Source organism: Balaenoptera ricei, chromosome 4 (assembly GCF_028023285.1).
Source record: "Balaenoptera ricei isolate mBalRic1 chromosome 4, mBalRic1.hap2, whole genome shotgun sequence".
NCBI classification, from domain to species: Eukaryota; Metazoa; Chordata; class Mammalia; order Artiodactyla; family Balaenopteridae; genus Balaenoptera; species Balaenoptera ricei.
In genome coordinates, this window is record NC_082642.1 from 157,793,581 (window position 1) to 157,811,717 (window position 18,137).

The 18,137-nt window shown below is 51.7% G+C and overlaps 1 protein-coding gene across 1 annotated transcript; it reads left to right on the forward strand.

Annotated features, from left to right (window-relative positions):
- The first annotated feature begins 1,955 nt into the window (after positions 1-1,955).
- On the forward strand, positions 1,956-2,584 carry LOC132364463 (keratin-associated protein 12-2-like). Its single transcript, XM_059920027.1, has 2 exons — positions 1,956-2,019; positions 2,070-2,584. Exons 1-2 carry the CDS (start codon positions 1,956-1,958, stop codon positions 2,582-2,584), a joined length of 579 nt encoding a protein of 192 aa, XP_059776010.1.
- The last annotated feature ends 15,553 nt before the right edge of the window (positions 2,585-18,137 follow it).

Genomic DNA, 18,137 nt, shown 5'->3' on the forward strand with positions numbered 1-18,137 from the left:
CAGGCTTGTGGCTCAAAGGCACACGGCAAGAAGCCTGGCAGAAGCTGGGCACACAGGAGGCCAGCTGGCAGCCCTCAGAGCAGCTGGCGTGGCACACGGTGGCGTGGGGCTGGGTGGGGTCAGGGCAGAGGACGGGGCTGGTCCGGAGGCTCCTTCCCTGGAGCTGCCTTCATACCCAGGCTGTGGCGTCCTGGCCACGTGGCACCCTGGTGTCTTCCTTGTGGCGGCCGCCTCGGGTCTCTTCCTGGAGTTTCTGGTTGCAGTGACTCAGTTCAGGAAGCTCCTTCTCAGCTGGAGGCTGACGGTGACACAGCGGCCCTGTGATTTCTGGAATCGGAGCCTGGGTTGGATGGGGAAGGGCCGTCAGTTGGGGACGGGAGCCCAACTTCATGATTTTCAAGGCCCTCCCCAGTTTTACACACCCTGTCCTTTGTCCACAGAAGCAGAGTCACACTCACCGCACCAGTGTCCCCCATTTCGATTTGGAAACTCAGTGACCCAGAAGGTTCTCCCTCAGGGTCGGGCGCCTCACTGAGGGTTTTGGCCACGTCATGGCCATAACCTTAACGGCGGGGTTCCAACTTTGTGCCAGGGCTGAGCTAAGCATTTTACACGGACTCTCTCGTAACTGATCAATTATCAATCCTGCCACCATTCAAGGGGCAGGGGATACCCCATTTGCACAGATGTTCAATCAGGAAGATCTGGAAGGATCCCAGGATGTGTGCACGTTCTCACCACTGCGAACGGAGAAGCAGGCATTGAGGCTGCTCGGCCTCACTCTGGAATCCATGGCCTTTCCATTGTACCTAACGGTGCTGGGACCTTAGGGGTGGTCTGAGATTCTTGGATCTGTAAACTGGAATATTTTAAAATCAGATTTGGGGATTCTGTCCCGTATTTCTTCAAAATATTCTTAGTCTTCAATGTCATTCTCTTCTCCTTCTTGGGTTGAAATTCCTTGCATGTTAGCCTTTCTGATATGGTCTCATAGGCCCTCTTCATTTTTCTTAACTCTTTGTGCCTCTTCTTCAGATTGGATTCTTTCTACTGATGTGTCTTCAATTCACCGGATCTTTCGTCTTCCCTCCACGATGTGAGCCAGTCCCCCTGCACCCGTTCCCCATGCTGCTCCTGGAACACGCCGGTTTCTGCAGCAGGGTCCTCACACCGCCCTGCCTGCCTCTGCCTGGAGCCCCGCCCCCGCCCCTCACTGCACCCAGTGCCGGCTCAGCATCGCCTCCCCCCCGAGGCCCCCAGACCACCCACCAGCACCCACGTCTCTCTATCAGCCGAACCTGCTTTCCTTTCCAGGCCTCAGCGCCCCCCGGAATGATTCCATGCATTCATTTTCCATTTATTCATTGCCCTGGAAGGCTCATGAGGCCGGACGTCTCTGTTGCCAGCCCACAGCATAATCTGTTGCATGAACAAATCAGTTCTTGTACGATTACGATAAGGCAGAGCTGGCAAACTTTCTGTAAAGGGCAGAGAGTAAGTATCTCAGGCTTTGCAGCCACAGGGTCTCACTCACAACGACTCAGCGCTGTCGGGGAAAAGCAGCCTTAGACACACTAAACGCACGGACGTGTCTGTGCCCCAGAGAACTTCATTCACACACAGGCAGCAGGACAGACTTGTCTCACAGACGGCAGTTTGCAGACTCCTGCTTCAATGTTTTCCTGTGCGAAATAAAAACTCAAAATACATGACGGCCTCAAAGTCTTCACTGACGGCATGAGACAAAAAGGAGTAAAAGGGTACAGCACTCTGAGTGGATCCTGGGGTGCTCTGTGCACAGCGATGGCCTGGAGAAACACCACGAACCCCATGGGAAGGCAAACCAGAGCATCCTGTTTGCAGAAGGAGGAACTGGCCTCAAAGCCAAACTAATTTGTCGTGGAGGGCAGCACAGGAGAGCGCATCCCAGGATAACAAGGTGCTGGGGAAGCACGATGGCGGCAGCCACGAGGAAGTCAACAGCTGTGCTTCTGTGTCGCTGGGACGCCCACGGCCTGGGTATAAAGGCCCCGGGGAGGCAGCCTGCAGACATCACCACCCAACACTAGCCCAACCCCACGCCACTGTGTGCCACACCAGCTGCCCCTCGGGCTGCCAGGCCGCCTGCCGCGTTCCCAGCTCCTGCCAGCCGTCCTGCTGCACGTCCAGCCCCTGCCAGGCGACCGGCATGCCCGTGAGCCGCAAGCCAGGTGTATACGTGCCCGTGAGCCGCAAGCCAGGTGTATACGTGCCCGTGAGCCGCAAGCCAGGTGTATACGTGCCCGTGAGCCGCAAGCCAGGTGTATACGTGCCGGTGAGCCGCAAGCCAGGTGTATACGTGCCCGTGAGCCGCAAGCCAGGTGTATACGTGCCCGTGAGCCGCAAGCCAGGTGTATACGTGCCCGTGAGCCGCAAGCCAGGTGTATACGTGCCCGTGAGCCGCAAGCCTGCCGTGTGCCTGCCCGCGAGCTACAAGCCTGTGCGCGTGGCCTCCTCCTGCCACTCCTCCGTGTGCTGCCAGCCCTCCCGCCCTTCCCTGCTCTGCAGACCCGCCCCCTGTAGCACCCCTTCCGGCTTCCTATGACGCGCCTCCTCCCAGCGGCTCCCGCTGCAGACGGGGTCACATCTGCACCCCTCCCGGCACGAGTCCTCGGTGGGCCTCAAGGTTCTGCACATGGCAGGCGACAAGCACGCTCAGCCAACCCTCTGAACTCGGGCGAGGAGGTGGCAGGATGATCTGGACCCTTCCGTGAGCTGGCGCATCCCCCCTGGGAAGCCCTGGTCCCCAGGGTCCTCCTCTGTCCCCAGCAGGAAACCACGCCCCACGTGAGCCACATAAATCATGCTTTCTCAATGCAGCCTGTCCCCCTGTTTTAGCTTCACATATTTTTGAAGTTTCCTTCCTGAAAGTATATACAAATCACAAGCACGGAAGACCCTCCTCAAAGAGCCCTCTTCCCGATGGCTCACCTGAAGGTGGAGGGTCCTTGGTGGGTGGAGGGTGGGGAAGGTGTGTCCTCACGTCCACCACTCGAGACTCACATTGTGGATGGGGAAGGACTTCCCCTCCCTCTGAGTGGGGCACAGGAAACAGGCCTGGGTCCAGGGTCCCACCTGGTGCCTAAAGGATGTCTATACAGGGAGGGCTGGGAACACTCACACAAACCCACCACCCACACAAAGGGGGTCCGGCCATCCCAGGGAGAAGAGGCAGAAGTCTGAGAAAGCCTCACCCCCAAGCCCCAGGCACACAGGGCCTGCCAAGGCTGACCCTGGGCCAGGACCAGAGACCCCACCCCCTGGCCCCTGGCTCCAGCCCAGCCAGCACAGATGCCTGAGCAGCGTCGTTCCCCACCAGGGAAAGGCAGACGCGTGTAGAGGTCCCTTCTGTGTGGAGAACAGCTGAAAGGTAGGACAGAGCGAAAACACTGAGTCCCCCAGCCCTCGTCCTAAGCACAAGGTACTGATGGCTCCCCACAAGGAATCTGAAGTTGCTGGTGCCCTGAAGGTCCTCAAATAATAATAAAACCCAAACCAAGGTCAAAGCAAGTTGATTCAAACCTCCCCCAACACTGCTGACCTGACAGGATAAGAGACGAGACATACCCATTCCCAGAAGGAAACATTGTTTGTGTCCATTTAAATTAACACATGATATTTGATATTCAACAAAACTAATAGATATATGAAAAAGCAGGGAAAAATCAATCCATTGTCAACAGACAAAGCAATCAACACAACTAGACTGAAAATGACCCAGATGTTGGAGCTGTCAGAATGAAAGTTTAAAATAACTATGAGTAGTGAACTAAGTGAGACAAAGAAAGACAAATACTGTATGATCTCACTTATATGTGGAATCTAAGGAAAAAACAAAACTCATAGATACAGAGAAGAGATTGGTGATTGTCAGAGGTGGGGAGAGGGGTGGGCAAAATGGGTAAAGGGGATCAAAAGGTAAGAACGTCCAGTTATAAAACAAATAAGTCCTGGGGATGCAATGTACAGCATGGTGACCATAAGAGGGAAAACATTTTAGTTTTAATTATTTACTTTTATTTAAAGAAATAAAAGAGAGAATTATGAAAACAGAGTGATAGTCTATTAAAATAGAAGAAAGAAACAGACTTCAGGAGAAACAAATAGAACTTCTAGAAATAAAAAGTCAAGTCATAGAAATTAAAAACTCAGTTAAACAAAATACTAGACACAGCTGAAGAGAGAATTAGAAAAATTAGAAGGCAGTTATTCGATATCGCTTATCACTTTCTGGGAGTGATAAGGGAGGCTTTCTGGGAGGCTTCAGCTGAAGACAATAGTCTTGACCATGGTCAGACTGCCTTTTCAGGGAAACTCACATCTAATAACTGGTCCAGGGTAATAAAGACCTGGGCTGGGGCCCCAACTCAGGACAGCTCTAAAAGACTCTCCCCTCCACAGATGTTGATTCTGAGAGAGCTCCCTAATAAACCTAATATCTGGGCACCTCTGTCTGCAGCAAAGGACCTGGAAGCAATGGCAGTCCTGTAGCAATGAGTGCCCCAGGATCTCACATGTGGTTGCTAAATCTCATTTCCCACTAAAAAGGACCAGGTGCTCCCTGAAAGAAAGGTGGGCTACTGGGTCAGGAAATGAGCTTAACGAGTCTGGGACACCTTGAGCCCCAAAGCAAGCAAGCTATCAAAGACTACTGAGATTATATCAACAGGACACAGGAGCCAACCTGAAGGGGCTCCCACTGATGCCCACTGAAGAAGGAGTAATTTCATCCTCCAAAAGAATAACTCCTGCTGTAGAGTGAAACACACCAACTATATTAAAATCCTTAAGTGCATAAAATACACAAGATTTTATGCATATAAATATATACATATACATAAATATATATATATATATACATTTATAAGCATGTATGTATATAATTAGAGATCTATAGAGGTTACTAGGAAACCAAAAATTATTCTGAAAATTGATTAAAAGGACAGAATAAATCATGTATCTGGACTTTCCTGGAAAAAGAGTATTTTAGGGTAACCAAATAGGTGTGGAAGGAAAGTTCTTTATAGAAGAATTCCAGGTTATAAATGTAGAAGGGGTGATAGACTTAGATAACAGCCACCTTGCAATGCCCAGTGCCATGATAGATCTAAGCCCAGATTCTCAGTGGCTGCTGAAACCGAGCTGAAAGGCTGGTGGGGAACAGGCTGACAGCAGCCATCCCAGGGATGACAGCAGCCCCCAAACCGAGGCACCCAGACATCATCTGCCTTTTGATGTCATACACTTGGAAGCACACAACTCCTGTGAAGTATTCTCGCCAAAGGAGTTGAACCTGCATTTCAGCCCATCCACAGATCTCCCATTCTACAAGAAATACAGGAGATGGAGGATTATTTTAAAGAACATCTAAAGACACAAACAACCTAATCCAGAATGTGGAAAACTCTTCAGGACAAATAACTGAGTTTCTTTAAAGAACACACGCTGTAAGAATTGCTGTCAATCAGAAGGGACTTAAAAGAAGCAACACCCATGTGCTTTGTGTGAGCCTTGTTTGGATTCTGATTTGAAAAAACCAGCACTTTAAATGTCTTTTTTTTAGACAATCAGAATAAATTGAATAGAATAGGTATTAGTTAACCACTGTTTACAACTCAGTATTTCAAACTTGTATAAATGTTCATAGTATATACATTACATAAGTCTAATAGTGTTGACTGGAAAAAATGCACAACTTGAAAGTCGAGAATTATGTTTTATTTGGTGGACATGCTGCATAGTTCAAGCCTGGGACACAGCATCTCAGATCACTCTGACGGACAGCTCCGAAGAGGCAAGGGGGGAGCCAGGATATGTAGGAGTTTTTGCAGCAAAGACCAGGTAGTTGGAACATCAAAAGGTTACTGTTAATTAAAGAAAATCAGACATCTCAAGTTAAGGAATTTAGCGCTTTTCTATGTATGGGAAGATGCAAGAGTCTGGGCTCACTGAAATCATTCCTTTGATATGCACCTCAGCTCTCTGGGACCAGTCTCCTGCTTTTCTCCATCCCAAATCCCCACAGGGTGAACAGCTGTGGGTGGCTTCCCTGGCTGAGAGGTGGGCAGTGGGCAACCCGTTGGTCTCCATCCCGAGTTCCCTCAGGGCTCACCATCCCAGCTGCTGTAACGTGATGGCTTGATGGCTGCAACATCCTTTGTTTACTGATATGGCAGGCAACATTATTCATTCAAAATAGACACATGTCTATCCATACACACACAGCTTTTTGTAATCTACTTATACTTGATCAATTTGCTCCTCTTGGTAAAATATCAAGGGCTTCTTCCCACATCCACACACATAGATCTACCTCGTTCTTCTTAATGCCTGAGTAGTATTTCATTACACAGACATGCAGAAACAACAGCATTCCTCTATTAATCACCTTCATCTAGTGTCCTTTTCTTGCTGTTGTTGCTATTACAATGTGGTCACAAACACCTTCACGCATATCTCTGTGCAAGCATTTCTGTTGGGCTGATTCCTAGGAGAAAATATCCACTTTTCAAAGGAAGCGGGAAGGACCTGGAAAGACCCCTGCCCCAGGCTGCAGTCAGTGTATACACAGCAGAGCTTGATGGAGTCCAAAACCTGGTCTGCGTCTGTCTGTCCAAAAGCTGATCACATCTTCCATCTCCTGCCCTGCCTCCTGCTCTGGGGACTCTTTTAGACGCTGCAATGAACTGACTGTGAAAACCTGGGAAGGGGGCTGCAGCAGCATCCCACCTGGCTGACAGCCCCTGCAAATGTCTGCAACCTGCACTCAGTGAACCGGGAGATCGCGAACCTCCGCATGGTTGGGCGACACTTCTCAGTTGGAATCCAGTAAACTGATGGAGCCCGTCGCCGCCCACTCGGGCCGTCCCGGCAGTAACCAGGTGATGGCAGAGGATGAGACGGGCGGGCATGGAAGAATTTCCCTCGGGATTACACTTGGTAACACACACCAGCCGCACCCAGGGCCTTCAAGTTCTCTTTCGTTGAACTGAGGACGCAGGGGAAGAGGGGACAAGGATGCCTCTTGAGTGCGTGGCCCCGAGAGAGGCTCCCCTGTCTTGTCCCCTTCCAGGGGGCAGTGGGGCTGACCTGGAATAAGAAGGCTTCTTTTCTGGTATCTCCCCCAACCTGTTTTGTCCATCTCCGCGAAGGAGGCGTTGCCTAGCAACTGGAGAGGGGCAATGACGTCCTTGGACTATTCTGTTCCGCTCCTGTGACACTTAACTCTGGTTGATTATTAGCACACGCACTGGGGAGGCGACAACCAGTCTTGAAGAAAAACGAATTCTATAAAGTCACCAAGGGGCAGAAAAGGGACTTCTAGCCTGGTTTTGGGATGGGGTCTGGCCCATACGAGATTTTTCAATTCTCAGAAAGAATCTTTCTTCCTAAACCTACAAGATTCCTTGGGCAAGAGGACAATAGGTGCTGAGAAAACTCTTTGAAATATGAGCCATTCCATTTACTTTCCAATCTGCAAAGCTGCGCAGCAAATGCTATCTTTGCTGGCCTCCCTCCCTTGACAGTTGTAGCCTTTATGCTTTGTAAGTATATTAAGCAACTGGAAAATAATATCGTGTAGGTAACTATGATATACCATTAATGGGCTTTCTGTGTCTTTTTGTAGAAGAATGTGTTAATAATTTACATTTTAACTCAGTACTGTTGACACAGTGGTAGAAAGACTTTTCAAAGAGCCGTTTCTATCACCAGGTAAATAATCCTAGATAAGCTTTGCTTACCCTGCGACTCAGGTATCTTGGAAACTTTAAGGTATGCCCTTTGGCTGCTGTCCTCCCATAGTAAATTGGCACAAGAAAAAAAAAAAGAAAAGCCACCCGCTTGTTCACACAGAGGAGACGTCAGGCGCTTTCACATAACTCATGGTTCTGGACTTGTGGACAAGGTATGTCGCCTGCCATTTCAGTAAACAAAGGATGTTGTGGCCATCAAGCCAGCAGCCACTGCAGCCACCGGAGACTGTGCATCCTGAGGGGATTCAGGATGGAGAAAAGCAGGATACTGGCCCCAGGTCATTAAGGTGCATATCAAAGAAATGATTTCCATGAGCCCTGACTCTTGCATCTTCCCATACAGAGAAAAGCACTAAGATCATTAACTTGAGGTGTCTGTTTTTCTTTAATTAACAGTAATCTTTTAATGTTCCAACTACCTAGTTTTTGTTGCAAAAACTCCTATACATCCTGGCTCCTTCTTGACCTCTTCAGATCAGTCCCTCGGAGCATCTGAGAGGCTGTGTCCCTGGGTTGAAGTTCTCAGTATGTCCGCCAAATAAAACATAATTCTCAACTTTTAGGTTGTGCACTTTTTTTCAGTCGACAGCCTCAACGGAGGGCAAGAGTCGTGCTTGCCCCAGGACTCGGGACAAACCTCAAGGATTTCTTCAACCCTGCCACTCAGAGTTCCTATAAAAAGGGAGGGAAAGAACTGACCCCACCTCCACACTCCCTACGGTGGGAACCACTATTGAGATTCTGGTGTGTTTTTTAAAAATCCTTTTTCTGTATTGCGTGTGTATGCTGTTGGGGGTGGAGAAGAGTTTGCTTCTTCTTGTTATAAAGATGTGGCTATATTGTCGGTATAACCTTGTTTCCTGCTTTTTTCTCATACATCCCGTTTGTGCCGTAGACCTATTAGCAGAACGAATCGCTATGGTGGCCATCAGCCTCCTGTTTGCAATCCATGATGCTGTTTACATAATGCTTTGCTATTTAAAATAATCTGCTGTATTGGAGTAGGGAGGACCCTGAAAAATAACAAATCAGAATTTGGATTTAGATGACGGTGGAGGGACGTCTCGCCAACGCTGCAAAGCCCCGTCGAAAAGGGTTTGAACTTGGGAGCAGTTCACGTCGGCTCTCCTCAGATTTCAGGCTGGTGTTGTTTCTGATCATTTCTGTGATATTCTAATACGTTTGCAGGCTGTAAACTTTGACCCTTTTGGTCAGATGACCAAAACCCCAAGTATACACTGGGATCCCTGCAGTAGTTTGTCTGGTTTCCTTGTTTTCTCCACTGGAGTCTTGATTCCCTTCTGGGTAAAATCCTGGCATTTCCATCATGCCGCCTGTCGACTGAAAAAAAATACAGAACCTGAAAGTTAAGAATTACATTTTATATGGTGGACTTTCTGAGGACTCAAGCCCGGGAGGCAGCCTCTCAGAGAGCCCTGGGAAACTGCTCCAAAGAGGTCAGGGAGGAGCCAGGGTATATAGGAAAATTTTTTTTAACCTTTTTTTAAAACTTTTTTTAAAAATTAAAGCATAGTTAATTTACAATGTTGTGTTACTTTCAGGTGTACAGGTGTACAGCAAAGTGATATATATATATATACACATATATGTTGTTATACAGGAGTTTTTGCAACAAAAACCAGGTAGTTGGAACATCAGAAGATTACTGTTAATTAAAGAAAAACCAGACATCTCAAGTTAATGAATTTAGGGTTTTTCTGTGTATAGGAAGATGCAGGAGTCTGGGCTCATGGAAATCATTCCTTTGATATGCACCTTAATGATCTGGGGCCAGTATCCTGCTTTTCTCCATCCTGAGCCCCCTCAGGATGCACAGTCTCTGGTGGCTGCAGTGGCTGACGGCCTGATGGCCACAACATCCTTTGCTTACTGATATGGCGGATCTGTCCACACACCTGTTGGAGCTGATGACAGGCAGCTGTGGCCACAATAACCTACCCCCCAAACCGATGAAGAACGAACAGGAGACCCCCTAACAAAGCGTCATCAGCCAGGTGGGGCGCTGCCTGAGGCCTCACTCATGGGGGTGGTTATGGGGTGAATCACGTCCCCCAAAAGAGATGTTGCAGTCCTAACTCCTGGTACTCGTGGGCGTGACCTTGTCTGGAAGTAGGATCTTTGCAGATGTCACAAAGTTTAGATGAGGTCATGTTGGATTGGGGCAAGCCTATAACAAGTGTCCTTAAAGAAGCAAGAAACGTGGACAGACGCAGAGGGAGGAGGCCTTGGGAACATAGAGGCAGAGACTGGAGTGAAGCATCTACAAGCCGAGGCCACCAAGGACTGCCAGCGGCCCCCAGACGCTGGAAGAGGCCTGGGAGGACCCTCTCTGACTGGTTTCAGGGAGAGCAGGACCTACTGACACTTTGACCTTGGATTCTGGCCTCCAGAACCGTGAGGCAATAAACGCCCGTTGTTTAAAGTCACCCAGTTTGTGGCGCTTGGTCACAGCAGCCCCAGAACACTGGTAAAGGGGTGGTAAAGCAGGGAGCTTGGGGGACAGCTTCCTGTGGCTGTAGGACCCTGGGATCCCGGGTCTCAGTGGGGACAGAGGGGAGAGAAGCTCACGGGCTGGGAGTGGACCCCTCAGAGCACTGCCTCCAGGAACCCCACTGGGGGGCGGGGCTCTCTCAGCATCCTTCCTCCAAACCACCGCCTGGGGGTTCCTGAGCCCCATGTGCTGTCCCACCAGCAGCAGTGGGCCTGCGTCAGCAGCCAGTGGCGTCACTGCCCTCTCTATCCCGTCACCAGGGCAGGCTGTGAAGCAAGAGGGCTCAGCGTGGCTGGACCTCGGGTCCTGACCCCTGTGGGTCCCTGGGAGAGTCCCCTGGAGTCGATAGTGACAGAGCAGCTTTGCTGGGACGTCGAGCCATAGCGTGGAGGGAGTGACCTCGGCCAGGATGGCCAGCCTGATGGCCCGTGAGCCCTCCGAGCAGGCCCCGCCCCGCCACCTCCTTCTCAGGCCCCCTCTGACCTGCATTCACGGGCTGCTGTGAGACCCACAGCCCCAGGGGACAGGATCCAGCCACGAGATGCAAAGTCCCTGAAGTCCCACTCCTGATAGGATTCAGACTCAAACCGAGGCTGAGGCTCGGGGTCAGGGTGACGACCTCAGGTCGCCATGTGCGGGCCGCCAGAGCGTGGAGCACACCTCGGGCTCTGTCCCAGGAGGGAGCCCTGGGCCCTCCAGAGTGTGACAGCAGGAGGGGAGGAGGTGGAGAGAGGGCCCTCAGCCCGAGGTGTTCTCCAGTGTACCAAGGTCATCCGTGGCTCACTTCGCCGGTCTACACCTGCTCCCTTGCAGGCGTCCCTGGGCCCACCTGGAGCCCGAGACAGAGGTCACAGGCACCCAGAGCCTGACTACACGACCAAGGGCACCTCTCTGCCTGGCGGCCACCATCTGTGAAAGGCTGAATGATTGTCCCCCAAAGACACCCACATCCTTCCTAATTCCTGGAACCTGTGACTCTGACCTTATACAGCAAAAAAGGACATTGCAGATATGATTCAGTTAAAGCTCTTGAGATGAGGAGATGATCCTGGATTATCCACATGGGCCCTAAATGTCATCACAGGTGGCCTTACAAAAGGAAGGCAGAGGGAGATTTCGCACACACACGCAAAAGAGGAGGAGGCCATGCGACCACACGGATGGAGATTCAAGTGGTGGGGCCACAAACCAAGGATACCGGGCAGCCTACAGCAGCTGCAGGAGACAAGGAACAGCTTCTCCCCTAGAGCCTCCGGAGGGACCACAGCCCTGCTGGCACCTTGGCACGCCTTGCCAGCCCGGTGATAGCGGTTTTGGACTTCTGGCTTCCAGAACTGTGAGAGAACACATTTCTGTTGTTTTAAAACCCCTCAGTTTCTTTTTTTTTTTTTTTTAAAAATTGAAGCAGAACCTAATGTTTATTTTTTTTTAATTAATTTTTATTGGAGTATAGTTGATTTACAATGTTGTGTTAGTTTCTGCTGTACAGCACGGTGAATCGGTTATACATATACATCTATCCACTCTTTTTTTAGATTCTATTCCCATATAGCTCATTACAGAGTATTGAGTGAGGTGCTTTCTTAACAGCAGCCCCAGGAAGCTCATCCACCCTCACGTCTTACAGGCTCTGCCTCAGGACATTTCAGCTCTACGTACAGGAAGACCCACAAGATGTAGAGTCCAGGAGAAAATTCCCATCGACGTGACCTCCTTCAAGGGCACCCTCATGGCTTTCTGGCCCCAAGCGCTCTCTCTTTGCTCCTGCTTGTTAAACCAGAGTAAGGAAAACAGAAAGAAATCTGACTTCTAAGGGGCTCCTCTTTCATCGGCAGCATGCAGACCCCCGGCCAGAAAGACAGGCCCACGGACGAGGAAAGGACACCTTGATCTGGCCCGTGGGCGGGTCTGGCCTTCACAGAAGCGTCAGTTCCTGGAAGAAATAAGGCTACAGCAAGGAAGCCCTGGGCCTGCTGAGGGCCAGGCCCCTGCAGGACGGGCCGTGCTGAGGCCGAGGCCTTTCTCCCCGTCCCCGTGCAACTGTTTGTCTTGCATTTGTGGCCCAGTGAGAGGCGGGCGTCACGGCGACACCTCTGAAAGGCCCCACATCGAGGGGACCGCTGGAGTGTTGTCATGGCAGCTGGCTTATTCTTTGGCGTTCAGTCAGCTGCAAACCCAGGCTGCGGGTCACTTTGCCAAGAGTCAGCCCTGACAGGTTTCCAGAAGGTATGAATAGAGCCAGTAGCCCGAGGACATACCTCTGCCTCAGCTCCAAATACCCACAGGTCAAGGCAACTTAACCTTGGCACTTGGCATTTCCCCAGTGAGAACGTTCTTCACCCAAGTCATCAGGCCCAGTCCTTTTCCTCCTTCACAACCGTGGCCAGTGCTGCCTCCTTAGAGTAAACCCCTCAGCTTTGAGAAAGGCCAAGATCACGGCCAGCAGGAAGATTGAGCCGGTGTAGCCAGATGATCTGGGTCAGCACCAGGCTTTGTCCCTCATTCATCAATGGGGGAAAGCCGCTCACCTTCTCCAAGTGTCTGTGTTATCAGGGCTCAGTGACACAGGACACAGGGCAGGACATCCCAAAGTTGGAGGTAATTGACGTCAGGTGCTGAGCACAGGCCAGCACAAAATTGGTGAGTGTCAGTCAGCGCTGCTGCTTCCAGCCGGTCCACCCTGATGCACAGTGCTGGGGCTGGTCAGGCTCCAAGACAGCCCCCAACCATGATTCTGCCTCTTGCCGTTCATGTCCTGTGTGACCCGCCCCCTAGTGACTACCTTCTAAAGAATAGAAAACAGCAGGAATGACAGGACGTCACTTCCCTGTTGAGGTCTCAAGACCAACTTCCTTCCTGCAGGGCTTCTCTCTGCTGTGCTCCCAGCTTGCACACTCCAATGAAGCAGCAGTTGTGTTAGACTCTGGTCCACGTGGCAAGGAACTAGGGCAGCCTCTGGTCAACAGTCAGCGAGGCCCGGAGCCCCTGGCTAACAGCCAGCCTGCCAGGCACCGAATCCTGCTGATGAGTGCTGAATGCAGGTGGATCCACCCCAGTGGAGCTTCAGATGCCTGGGGCCCCACACGGACACCTTGACTGCAAGCTTGGGAGAGGCCCCGACGAAGAGTCAGCCCAGCCGTGCCTGAATCCCCGCCCCATGGAGACTGAGATGATAAATGTCATTCTCAGCCACTACCCCCTGGGTTTATTTGTTAGGCAGCGATAGCTAACTCGTACAGAGCCGTGCCCTCTCTGTGCCTGCAGAGTGTATATGCCACTGTAGGAAACGTGTTTCTTCAACTCAGCCCAGGTTTATTAATAACTGCCACCTGCAAAGCACAAGAGCTGGTCCCACTCTCCAGAGATGGTAAATCCCCTAGGGTCTGTGGAAGGGGTGACGGGGCCACAGAGAACTGTGAGGCCCATGGCCTGCTTGAGGGGCAGAGACGATCTCATAGACAGACGGAGCTGAGAACGGAGATAGTGGACCGCTGGACAGATGGTAGGGCTGGGCCTCTTGTCCCTGAAATGCTCCAGGACCAGCCATAGGTGGCCGCTGCACAAAGGCCCCCCAAGTGCTCCCTGTGGGGACCTCCCTAACGAGGAAAGTCCTGGATCATGGGGGTCCCTGGGGCCCTGCTCCTGCACCCCGGCCAGTGTCCATCTGTCTATCAGTGCCCAGTGCCAGGCAGTTGCAGGAAGTCAAACTCTATCTCTCCATCTCCAGCTGGCCTGAGAATTGAGTGACATAAGACATATTAACAGGAGAAAAGCAGACACATTTATTCCATGTAAGTTTATTCCATATAAGACACAGGAGCCTTCATAAGGCAATGAGGACCCCAAGAAGTGGCAAAACCTACATGCGTTTATACCGGGTTGAACAGAGAGACTATTGTGGAAAAGTGACTAAGTACACGGCGAGGCAAGGGGAAGGGAGGCGCTATTCTAACGAGGTCTGTTTGTACAGAACTTCCTGTCCTCCTGGTACCGGGAGGGCAACCCTCAAAGGGGGCTTTTTGTTGTTGTTGTTGTTGTTGTTATTGTTTTTTGGCCTCACGGCACGTGGGATCTCGGTTCCCTGACCAGGGATCAAACCCGTGCCCCCTGCAGTGGAAGCGTGGAGTCCTAACCACTGGACCGCCAGGGAAGTCCCCTCAAAGGGGACTTTTATCTCTCACCTTCAGGAGGAAAAGGGGGTCCAGAGCACCCTCCTTGCCCTGGCTGCTTTTCAAGTGCCTTCAGCTAAATTTGATCCCTAAGTCAACAGGGCAGCTCTGGGGTGACCTATTCTGTCTGCCCCACAGGGGAGAGTTTTTATGAAACTCTTCCTCATTGAGTGAGACGCTTGGCTGCACAAAGGTTACCCCTGTGAAAGGCCCCGGCTACCTTCCCCCGGCTCCACCCAGAGTCCTGTGAATGCTTTTGTCAAATAGGAGAAGACGACCCTGCTTGGGACATGTGCAGGTCGGACAGCCAAGCAAGACGGGGTGTGGTCTCCCCAGTGGCTATGCCCGGATTGGTCACGCGCTGGCCGCCCGGTCACGGGCCTGGCATCTCTGTTAGCCGGTCTGAAGTCGGCCAAGCCCTCAGAAGTCTGCACCAAATAGCTGAATGTAGAAGAAAAAAACATCCTGGTTTCTACCCCAGCTCAGCCACTAGTCACTCATGAAGGTGTCTTGGGAAATTCCCTGGATTTCCGGGGCGAGTTCCTGCACCTCTAAAATGAAGAGAGTTAACTCAAGTCAGTGTCTCAAACTTCTCCACTGAACTGCGCGCGCCTAACGCAGGGAAAGCTCGGGGCACCTCCCGGGCATCTTTGGCCCTGAGTCGCCTCCTCAAAGTTCAAAATGTCTTCAGAGACTTATGTTTTATCTTTAAAGGCCATGAAATATTGTCATTCTGTTACACAGACTGTCCACGTTTGTTTTAAAATAAAGGTAAAGCCTCAGCCCCATAAACTGCCCCTCTGAGATGTCTGGTTTGACCACGCGATGGTGGGGTTATCCCCTTCGCCAGCCCAACTCCACCCCAAGGCAGTCCCAGCCCCTCTGTCCCTCCCACAAGGGAGGGGAGGGTCAAGCACTCACCAAACCTCCCATCCCCACCCCCATGCCAAGCTGAGGGGTCGAGAGGATGACACCCTGGGTTCGAGTCCCAGCTCCATCACTACTGGCTGTGTGACCTTGAGCAAGTCACTCAACCTCTCTGTGCCTCCCTCTCCCAGCACACAAAATGGAGGTGACGACATCTACTGGCAGGGCTGTGGTGAAGCCTCAAGGAGCTGTTCTGTGACGCTCTTAAACGACGCCCAGCACATGGCAAGTGCTTCATGTGACGAGCGTCTCAGCCCCTTTCACCTTGAGAGCCTCTTCCGCCTGCCCCCTCACCTCTCATCACCTTCACCTCTGCCTTCAAGCCCAGATCAATTTCTCTTCTGTTTTATTTTACCTTTCCCTGGCTTTCTTCTCCCCTTACCTCTCTCTCCCTCTTTTTTTGTTCTACTTGTGACCCTAAGATGACCTCAGGGGCTGGGGCTCAGCATCAAAAGGCTTAAGGTCACGTGCCCTTGACTGTCGGGCTTCCGGTGCAGGAACCCATCCTACCGTGGCCACCAGCACGCTTCGAACCCTGCGTCCAGCACGGGCACATCGCTGACACGAAGGGTGGCCTCCTTCACAGTGAGATGCACGGGGAGCTGCTTACGAAGAGCACAGGGCCATGCGTACTGGCAAACAGAGGCGGTCAAGATGTGCCCCCGTAGAGGACCGCTAGGTAATTCATGATGCATTCACAGCGTAGAGTGCCTGGGAGGCATACCTAAAGCAGGGGTCTCCTGATATTCTAGCACTGAGAAGCTTTATTGAAAAATTTTAAATATTGCACAGTGGCCTCCAGACCAAAAGCCTAAAGCTGTTCTGCTTGCAGCAGGGCAGGGGAGCCGGAGCACCAGCCCTTCCCGTGCCCCCCATGGTGGCCCCTCAGCCCCCTTGCGCTGAGACTGCAAACATCGCGGTAGAGACTATGGCATGGCGCAGGGGTGTTCATGCGGTGCTAGCAAGTGAACGAAGCAGGACCCCAAGTCCTACAGTTTATCTCACTCTTTGGCACAGTGCACGTTAACTCTCTCAGTCCGTTCGGGCTGCTGTAACAAATGCCGCAGCCTGAGCTGATAAACAAGCAATTCATTTCTCCCAGTCCTGGAGGGTGCAGCATGGTCGGTGGGGGTCCTCTTCCGGGCCTCACACTTCTCACTGCGTCCTCACATGGGGAAAGGAAAAGCTGCTCTCTGGGGTTTCTTTCATAAGGGAAACGTTCATGAGGGCTCCACCCTGGGGTCCTAATCACCTCCCAAAGACCCAACCTCCTAACCTCACATGGGCCATTAGGATCTCCAGATTTGAATTTTTAAAAATATTTGTTTATTTATTTATTTATTGGCTGCATCAGGTCTTAGTTGCAGCACGGGGGATCTTTCGTTCTGCCACGCGGGCTCTTCATTGCGGTCTGTGGGCTTCTCTCTAGTTGTGGTCCGCGAGCTCCAGAGCACGTGGGCTCTGTCATTGCAGCACGCGGGCTTAGTTGCCCCGCGGCACGTGAGATCTTAGTTCCGCGACCGGGGATCAAACCCGCGTCCCCTGCATTGCAAGAATCCGTCGATTCTTAACCACTGGACCACCAGGGAAGTCCCAAGATTTGAATTTTGAGGGAACACACACATTCAGACTATAGCACTTACCTACAGAAAACATTGAAAAGACACCAATTTGTTACAGGTGATTTTCTCTGGATGGTGAGATTACAGGTGGTTTAAAGCTTTTCTTTTTTCTTGAAATTTTCAAAAACATTTAGCATAAACTCATATGACTTTTATATTAAGAACAAGAGTCAGTAAAATTCTCTCTGGCAGCAATAGCAGCTGAAATCGATGCCCGTAGCTGAGGGCAGTGTAGGATGAGAGCAGCAGGGACAGTGCTGCAGGACCTCAGACCCGGACCTGACACCGGGCACGGCGAGCTCCATCGCAGGGGCCCTGGGAGCCAGTGGGAGTTACGCCGGGAGGGGTGGACGGACCGTCCCTTTGGGTATATTGTGGGGGACACATGGGGGTACTTAGAGGAACCGACGGACGGGAGGGATGGAACGGTGGGTGGGACCAGCAGGGTGCGTGGCCTGCTTGCATTCCGTTGTGAGGGGCTTCGCAAGGCCGCCCTGCAGGGATGGTCCACGTGCACAGCCCACTCTGCATCTCCCTTAAAGGAACCAGCAAAGCGGATGTGTCATCGACAACCCAGTGTAAAACACCGCCATAGGCACCGTCCTCGGAATCAGCTGCAGCCGCCTGGTCTTCCAGGCTCCCACAGGCAGGATGGAGAGACAGAAAGGGGGAGGGGGGAGGAAGCAGGCAGAATGGGCCAAGGTCCAGCTTGCGGGGGTGAAGCCAGCTGAGTAGTGCGGGACGAGGGTGTGACCGCCGGCTGAGTGGCAGGAGTGGGTGGGAGCTTAGAAGAGCTGAGCCTGGGGTGTGAAAAAGTCGCTGAGGACAGCCTGGGGGGAGGAGCGGACTGGGAGGGGAGGGGTCAGTGGCGGGGTGATGGAGGAGGGGAGGGGGGTAAACAGATGGGAGCACGTGCCGTGATTAAAAAGGAGCAGAGCCCTTCCCTCATAGGTCCTGATGTGGGGTGACATGTGCCCCACAAAAGATACAGTGAAATCCTACCCCCCGGCACCCTTGAAAGTGACCTGATTTGGAAATAAGGTCTTGGTAGATGTAGTCAAGTTCAGATGAGGTCAGGCTGGATTAGGGTGGGCCCTGATGCAGCGACTGGTGT